Source organism: Sprattus sprattus (genome assembly GCF_963457725.1).
Source record: "Sprattus sprattus genome assembly, chromosome: 4".
Lineage (NCBI taxonomy): Eukaryota > Metazoa > Chordata > Actinopteri > Clupeiformes > Clupeidae > Sprattus > Sprattus sprattus.
In genome coordinates, this window is record NC_137923.1 from 6,941,959 (window position 1) to 6,951,522 (window position 9,564).

General features: G+C 42.1%; 1 protein-coding gene across 1 annotated transcript in view; it reads right to left on the bottom strand.

The window, feature by feature from the left end:
• The window catches only part of ptch2 (patched 2), a gene marked incomplete at both ends in the record, with an annotated part of 29,237 nt that extends 22,990 nt beyond the window's left edge, over positions 1 to 6,247 (bottom strand). Inside the window, 2 exons of the mRNA XM_080836099.1 lie at positions 4,228 to 4,420; positions 6,101 to 6,247. Coding sequence (XP_080692225.1) covers positions 4,228 to 4,420; positions 6,101 to 6,247 — 340 coding nt within the window. The remainder of the gene's footprint in view (positions 1 to 4,227; positions 4,421 to 6,100) is intronic.
• Between the last annotated feature and the right edge of the window lie 3,317 nt (positions 6,248 to 9,564).

The window sequence follows — 9,564 nt, forward strand, 5'->3', positions numbered from 1 at the left end:
ACATTCATCCCATGGTGAAAGGCAAAATTTTTCCACATTGCTGGTTGCATTCAGGCTAGAAATGAATTTATTGAGCCCAGGGACCATTTCTCCCCCCACCCCAAAGCACCAAGAAAATGTTTTTCTTCCTTGGTTTAATGAAGGGGGCAAATGGTGCAGAGAGGGAAAAAACTGGAGAAGCCTTTGCCGAAAAGGTGACTGGTGTCACTTTATTTAGCATGGATCAAAGAGAACCATCACTCTTGGCAGGAAATAAAAACTGTCAAAATGAAGGGAAAATTCGAGTTTCAAGAAAACCTGGGAATGGTCGCTGCACAAATGTCTGGCTAGCAGCATTACAAATAAAATAGAACAAAATCGGACTCCAAATACCGAATCGGACAGAGAAAAATTAAATCTCAGTGGACATAGTAAATGCTCATAGCTTTTATAACAGACATTACCAAAGTTACTAAAATGTAATAGAAATTACTTAAATGATACAAATACAAAGCTACTGAGTATTTCAACAATCTCAAAGCTGCAGCACTTGGCACAATGCAGTGATGTATGTGTTCAAGTTGGGAGTTGTGGCCCCCTTGCAAGTACTGAGCATACAAGCTTAACCTTCTGAGAGAGAAGAGGCCTGTTGGGCTGAATATCCAGCACATGAGGCAGTTTTTGAGGAATGGAGGCTGGAGGCCTGTGCTCGACTGTGGCTGGGGGTGTGGGGTACAGGGGGGGGGGTTGAAATAAACATTTTCAACTGACCCAGGTTGACTCTGGCCTTGTTTGTTCTTTCTACTGGTGAGGTCTGAGTCTCGGCAGTTAGAGTTTATTTATGTAGCTGGGGTACTGCGGCTTGCCATTCACCTCAAATAATGCTCCATAGAGCTTGCTTTCTCTTGAAGCAGGCACTGGACTGGACGACTGTGTATTTTCTAATGAATTATTGCATTTACCTAGCAGTTTTTGTTTAGATAACTGCTCCAAACACAGAAAAGTCCACATGTCCTCCCCTCAAAAGCTAGGGTTTGTGCAAATTCTCTGGAAGGTACCTACTGTTCTGCATGTGGAAAAGGCCATTCATACCATGTGTACATGTTCTTTCCCCCTACTTCTCTTCAGCTGCATAGTCGCTTTATAAACCTCAGAGAGGTCTGCTACCCAGATATCCCGGCTCACTTTTTGTAATGTTTGCACAGCTTGACTGTGTGTACATGTCTGTCAAGCTCCCCAAAATCGTGTCAAGACGGATGACAAAAATTAACTTATGAGTACATACAAGTACATAAACATTTCTTTCTGTTTAGAACGTTTAAAACTCAAAATGTGCTATGAGCTTTTTTTGTGGGTCCTTCGCAATAATGACCACATAATTCAAAATAAACCACTGAGGAGGCCTCCATTACTCAAACAAGTGATCATATAACCAAGTTCCTTAAAGTCATCCATACTGCAAATATAGGCAGTTAGTTTACATAGCAATTCTTTAGCTGAGCATGGGTGTCATATTAAACCAAGATGTCTCCACTAACCTAAGGCTAAACCAAGGCCTTGAACCAAACTCCCATCATTATATCTGCTTCTGATTATTTCCTTACAGTGTAACACACAAGATGCTACTCTGCTGACCAACTTTAGAAAATGAAAGTGCAGAGGGATTTCAAAACTCTTGAGTCTCATCAGCCAAGAGTAGAGGTTTATGTTGACCTTTCCTTCAACCAGAAAATAGTGGCAATTTCTCAAGCCAATAATCTCTGCCAATAGTTAACCAGTAACTGATAGTGAACTGATAAGTTAAGACAGAGATTCTTCCCCTTAGTAATCCCTGTTTTTAGTTAGCCCTTGTCAGTTGTGGAGAACCATGCTGAAAAAGGTCCACAATGGTTACTTATATACAATCATTTAAAAATGCAAATCAGATGGACTCAACAGAGCACACACTTTCTACACCCAGAGTGTCAGCTCGCCCGACACTTCAGTTGTGTGATTTGGGTCACATTCTCAAGAAACTGCCATTCACTTCAGACCCCTTCATTCTCCTTGTGAAAATGTACATTAGGAACATGGCACTCTACAGACATGGCGTAAGTAAGGCACTGTTAGCGTTTACAGTTTCAGACAAGCACTGTCAGGTCGGGCCCTTCCGTCTGTACTGTTGGAGCAGGGGCAACCGTTTTCACACGTCACTTTAGAGAAAGAGGAAGCAATTAAAGTCGCCATGGTGGTCCAGTTCAACACTTCAGATGTCCATACTAGGTGGCCTGGGGTGACATCTGGGTGGGGCTGGGGGATGGGGCAAGGGGGTTGAAGCAGTTACAGCCCCGGGGTAACTGATGGGGGCATATGCTCCCAAACAAACAGCTGGGGAAGTGTCAGGCCACGATACCTTCTTTCTGCACTTCTCTCCCCTCTCAGGGCACTTAAAGGGGAATGGGCCCACTCCAGATGGGCCCACCAAGATGTGCTTGGACACACAAAAGCTACAGCCAATGTGAGGAATGCTTGGAGGAACACCAGAGGCCCACACTGTTTAAACTGACAACAGGAAATGCACCAAGACCTGATGGTTTGGCTGATGGAGCACAACTAGAACGGTTTAATGTTATCCACAATTCTGGGCAAACCAGAATTGCCCAGATGCAGTGCACATTTTTATGGTCTGGATGGCTGTTTATACAAGCACACAAACACAGAGAATCTTTGTTACAGCGGAACACCCAATGGCAGACCTAAACTGATCAAAATATATTCTGGATTGGTCTTTTCCCTTTTTTGAGAACCTTCTCCCTTTATGTGATCGTGTATGTGACTTTGTGTGTGTGTGTGTGTGTGTGTGTGTGTGTGTGTGTGAGTGTGTGTGTGCGTCTGTGTGTCTGTGTGTGAGAACTAACCTCTCCTTGTTACCAAACCACTTACTCTCCATTCAGCCCTGAGCTGCTTTGTCAATGGGCTATTGGGGGAAACAACGCAGGCAGAAACTTTAGAAACATGGGCACAACCTCTTAAAGGCACAGCATTCCCTTTTTTTTAGCAATTTGGCAATTCACTTCAAAAACTCCACAGTACATGTCTGCTTTACATTAACACACAGATTCATCTGACAACACCCTTCTCTCAGTAAGCCTAACCGTAAGCGCAAAGACTGCAAGGACAAGATGGCAAACAAAATCACAAAACAAAGTTAAAATAAAAAATGCAATATGGAGTAACCTGACCATAACCACAGTGGCTTGTGAGCTAACTAACTAAACTAAAAAAAACAAGTATTCAAAGTAAATAGTCAACACAACACACAAACTCAAATACTGAGACCAAAGGCGACCAAGATCCAGTGCAACTCACACTACCCAAACCTTGCATGAAAATGAATCAACCAACACAACACAATGCTCTGGAATTAAGAGAGAAAAAAAATGCACGCCCTGTTTACACAACAACTGCTGTGACTCTTTTTAGTATGTGTGGAGCAGGTGGGTAAACTTCAGCTGCATTCATTTATTATTATTTTTTTCGGAGGGGAGAGAAGGAAAAGAGGGTGCCTTTATTGTTGAATGGAATCCAAGAATAGTTAGGGACCACACAGGGAGCCGAAGGGGGGAGGGTCAGTGGCTCAAAGATGGCTAACGATTCACACAGCCCATCTGCTCTGGGGCTCAGGAGAGCGGCGAAAGCCGAGGGGGCTTAGGAGGAATTTGGCAGTGTGAAAACCAAATAAAGCTGCCCGAATGTGCGCAGATAAGCAAGGCACATAAAAAAGGGGCATCTAATAAATAAATAAATAAATAGAATAACACAAAAGGGCCCACCACTAACAACACATACTGATAGGGGGAAAGGAGCAAGAGAAGGGCCTGCTTGTGCCTAGGAAAATAATGCTAGCAATGCGTGACAGAAGATATGGAATGCCTCAACTGAAGGTCTATGTCTTCCCAAAAGCAAAGAGATACACCTTAAAGAAAATCCAAGAGCCCAAGTACAGCACAACAATGTGCTGCCACTCGTTCAGTTCTGCCAATTTGGAGCAAAATGTGTCAACACAAAGAGAGATGGAAGAAGCACTATGGAAAGCTTTTGAACTGGTTTTGATCACAAGCAAAACTGTCAAAGATTATTTTCCTGACTAATGACTCAGTCCGCCTCAGCACACAGAAGTCAGCTCTGGGTAATGTACACACACACACACACACACACACACACACTCTGAACCCAAGAACAAACCAAAAGCTGAATGCTTGAACTCACCTTCCACCCATAGCTGCTCGATGTCCGTTTCGATGGCAGCGACCCGCAAACCCACAGAAAAGGCACCGAACACAAGCAGTCCAATGAAAAGGACTTTTCCACAATGTCGCTGGATGTGACAGCCCAGAGTAAAGAGGAGGGCCTGGAATCTCGCCCGAATCCAAAGCGGCGCTTTCTGACCCACAGCCTTCCCCTGAGGAGATGCGTCAAGGAGAGAGGGAAGAGAGACACGTTTGTTAATAAATACACTGGCGTTGCTGGAAATCATTCTTGCCATGCCTGGACTGAGCTGCAACTACATGGCATGGTGGCAGACGTAACCTACAGCAAACTCAAGTTTTCAGAGCAAAGTTGACGTGTTCATTTAAGACGGCTCACCTACTGTGTCTAGTTGTGTACGATAACACTGAGCATAAAATGTCTACCCATGAGTTTTGTTCATCCAAATATGGCTTGTGTTGTTTCATCTCAAAGGACAATAGACAGCCTTGTTACACTGAAGCAACATGACATCTCATATATGTACCAGGCCAGCAAACTGCATGTGGGCCATCCCTGCCATGACCCCAATTCACCAAAGTTAAGCTCTATCTGGCAAACAGTTTTATGTAGTTTTAAGACAGAATGATGTAGAAAACCAGTTCTGAGAGAGAGTATGGTGTCGTCTTAATAGATTAAAAGCAGCAATTGAAGGCTATTATCTGAGTATTAGGCTGTATTGGGGTTTCCCAAAAGGCCAACAGTGACATATGACTACACTGGTCAGAAATCCCTGAAGTGTACGTACTGCATAGCCTTATGGCAATTCACACATCATCACCAACTAATTTAGACCAAACACATCACATACTAGTTGTTGGAAGCCTTGCATACACTGTAGAACCAGCAGAATAAATGCAAAACTCCGGTAAGGTTTAAAAATGTGGGCCTAATACTTTCAACCAATTATTTTACCTTGATAACACATACTCCACACAAGACAGTTATTCAATAGATGATTTGGCCTGATTGTATTTAACCGTCTAGAAACAGTTACACACAATGAAAAGTGTGTAAATCAACATTTTACCAGAAATCATATCAGCACAACAACAAAAATAACTAATCTGAAGTTCCTATGTTATAGGCAAAACATTAATATGTAATAGACCTGACTGTGAACTATTAGTTTACAATGACAGTAAGTTAAAAAACAAAAATAAAGAAGACTCTTGCTACTGTTTTAAAACATATGAATGAATCAACATATAAAGTTATCGAATATACTCCTCCTAGACAATACGCCTGCTCCAGCAACTGGACATGTTTTGATTTCACTCATCTGAGTTTTGACACATAACCAAGCGGTTCATGTGATTCAGTGATGCTTTGTCAGATAAAACGTAGTCATTGAATTCCTCTGACAGACCCACCGCATTTTCATATAAACACAGTAACAATGTAACGCGATTTGTTTCTAGAGGTAACATTGTAGAGTAGTGTATAACAAACCGTAGTTGTAAATAGCCTACTGCTGCTAGAATGTTGTGAAATAATGCACGCATTTAACCTGCAATCCAAAACGAAAATGAATGGAGGCACGTATTTTCATTCATGAAATTATCAGCACTCATCGACTTCAAGCCTGCTCATCCCAGTAACTCTAAATGGTAAGCCTTAATAACGTACATAACGTGTAGGACTATACATGGGCTAGTGCACATGTAGCTTACGTTACGTTAAGATCCTAGTTGTTTGTCCTATGCCGCTTTAGCAGCAAATAGCCGTGCTGAAAACGCGACTTAAAACTTTCGCCGCGAGTAAGGAACTTAGACAACAAAGCGATGGTGACTGAAATAGTAACATAGAAGCCCCAAATGAAAAGATGTGTCACCTTAGAAATCTGTTTTAACGCGAATGCGGCGTGGCAGTAACTAGGTCTTCGGAGAACGTCTGAGCTCACAGCCGGCGGGGAACGCGTATAACTGGGGGGTAAATCTCCAAAAACACCGGCCCCGGGGACTCTGGGATCCGAGGCCATAGTCCAAATGAGAAAACGGAGCACAGAAAAAAGTGAAAGAAAAACGTTTGGAGTTCAAAAGACGCGATAGTAATCCAATATAAAAAATAAGCGCATCCACAGGGCAAAAGTTAGAATATTCACTAGTCTTTCCTTGAGTCAAAGTCTTGCAACTCCATCCCAACATTATGTGCCCGAATCCGTATAAATCCTCCGGTCTTCATCCGTGCCGATAGCTTATAAAACAACGTTTTAAACCAGAGGAAAGTCGCGAGCAGATTTCTTAGTCTGCTTCTGATCCTGTAGCAGTAACATTTGGAGAAGGTAGCCCCTTTACAAATCCTGAAAAGGGTGGTTTGATGGAAAAGTGCTCTGGTTCTCATTGGCCGAGGAAGAGGCAAATTACTTTGCAAACATCTCCTATTATTAGCTGCTAAGCAACAGCTCACCAAAGTGGAGAGAGAGGGAGACCACCCAGGCAGCCCTTCAAATCATCGGAGGGAGGGGGAGTGCAAGGGGGCGTCAGAGAGAGGAACTCTTTCAATAAACTCAGCACACTGCAACCCTGCTCTGCACGTTTCCAATTGCATGAACTCGCATTTTAAGATGGTATCACAGAACATATCTGTTGATGCCAACCATAGGCACAATTTGTGCGATATTTTGCGTATGATATGCAGTGTGCAAGTAATATTTGTTTTGAATTCCCTGTCACTTTTGACTTGAAACGGGAACAGAATAAATGGAAAATCCATGTGCGCCCGTGCGCTCAGGGTTGTAGGCTAATGTAGGCTACCATATTCTATTACCCTATAAGACTACTTCCACACAACTGCACAGTTCTCTAAAACTCTATTCATTCACAAACCATGTTTGTGAAAGTTATTAGCTAGCATTTAGATATTCGTGATTGTCTAACGGAATTTTCTGAACAACTATAGAGTAAGCTACATTTGGTTTAACTATTCAACGCAGCGATTAAATAACGTCCTCACCTTTATACGCCTGATCTAATATTTCAGACCAGAATTAAACTCTCAAGGTGAAATTCTGAAACCAACCAATAGGGTGCTGCTTGCGTCAAATAGTGGTGATAGCTCCCCTATGTAACAGTTTGATAACCAGAAGATCTCCTTTCACCGTTTATGATCCACCCATGTGGTCTCTCTGTCTGGTAGCCTATGTCTTTTCTATTTAAAAGATTAAACCAATAACTTTAAAATACAGGCACTGAATAATAAATAGGCTACTTCGCAAACTTCAAAGAAATGTCTCCTTGTTAAAATCCAGAATAACTTCTATTTTCACAGCAGATGTACACATACTCTGTATAAAACTGTATTATGTTCATTATAAAGGAAGGGTCATCTTTATTGAAATAGATGATGCTACATCACTTGAAATATTTTGGATTCATTGCCTCATTTTTTATGTTACTTAAAAGATCCACATTTTGAAAAGGTCACTGTTTGATAAATGTCATTTTCAGGACATATTCTATATAGCAGAATTAGTAGACCTTCCTAAGACACACACAAACACAGTCATACACACGGGTACAGCCTGTATTCATTCACAATTGTGCCCTTGACCCAAGGGTCCAGTTGAGTGCCCACAGCAAATTTGCACAGGACTGAGCCAGTCTCTCATGTGCCCACATTAATATTGGCTGATGGGGCATCTTGCAGCTGGCTGACTTCAGATCAGACCCGGCCCTGATCTGGCGCAGATCCAGTTTCTCAAATTTGTTTAATTCGATGAGGGAAAAGGCAGCTGGAAATGGGAGCTGATGTGGAATGTGAGGAATTACTCTGTGCGGTAGGGGGCCCCTTTAAGCCTAACAAACTGAGGGAGGTCCGGGCCAAGGTCTAGAGGCCTTGGATAAATAAACCAGGGAGATGACCATGCGCTGTCCAGAAATCTGCCATCACACGGCCCCCAAACATAAACGGCCCCGGCCCATCCTGGTGCATGTGTGTGCGCGCAATTGCAAAACTACGGAACCGCTCTCTCGCTCACCCATCACGCAACAGCTGAACGGCTTAGCAGGCAACTGGGTGTTTATTTATCATAAACCTGCAGTCTTGCATTTATTTGTGAAATGGTTGGTAGAGCCGGGCATGTATAGGCTCTCTATTGTTGCAAATGTACACAACATGGAAAAGCAAAAGAAAAAGGCCAAGTGGGCTTAAAAAAATAATGATCATAAAAGTTTTCATGTAATCCTACGTTGAAACTAATGTTTGACACCAATGTTTCTCTTGTTTTTCATGTACACTATCTAAATCTTACTGTGTGGTCTATTTAGACAAAGAGGGACTTTTAGCAAGCAACTGAAGTTTTTGAGCAATGTGATACAATTCTCTGGTCACATACGACTGCGTATCCCTTGACACTGTGGCGTTGTAAGCCCTCAATTCACACTGGAACATCGAACAAGGATATGCAAGGGCACATCCACAGTGATGTCTTTGAGTCAGTAATAAGCATGCTTTTCACCAACATCAAAAGAAACAATTAAAAATATGCAAACATTGATTATTGTGCGCATATGGTGCAGACTACACAAATTGAAGCCAACTTAAATTGGAACAAGTCTCAGAATAAGAGATGTAACTGTTATCCTTTGTGGGGAACATTAAGTGTGTTGTACCAAGATGCACAAAGGCCTTCATTTTTACCCATTTGTCATAGAAATGTACCATAACCCAAAGGAAGCCGATGCTCTTTTATTGAATGGGCTCTGGCTGACCATGCTGCTGTACAAAAAGGCCTGGGGAGACTCCACCTTGAAGCCAACATTCAGGACTTGTTTGGTGAATGTTTACAAAGCTTAAAATATTCTTAGCCCCCAAAGTGCTTTGTAAAAGAATGATGTGTACATACAGGCATTGTGAGGCTCCGTCAGTCCCAAAAGAGAGGGGTCTGCCACCCACAGCCACAGATAAGTTTAATTATGATAATGTATTTCTCGCCCCCTTTGTCATCATAATGAATGGTTCCCCTAAAAAAGTTTTCTTTTTCTTTCCAGGCGTCTTTGTTTGTGATTCTTTAACTGAGGTATTGTTCAACCCAAACTGGCAGGTGGCATTAAAAAAAAAAAACAGACCTTTGTTTTCCCGCCACACCACCAGCAACTTACATATTTATTGACTTATTTGTTTGTTTCTTTATTGATGGCTCTGTGATCCATTTGTAAGTGTGTTGTCCTGGCGGTAAATAAGTTGGAGCATGTGTTGGGTCTCTAAATGGGGACTATGCAGGTATTGCATATACAGATAATATGTACAATTCTAGAAAAGCTACATCTTTTGCACAGCCATAACTTTACAAACAGA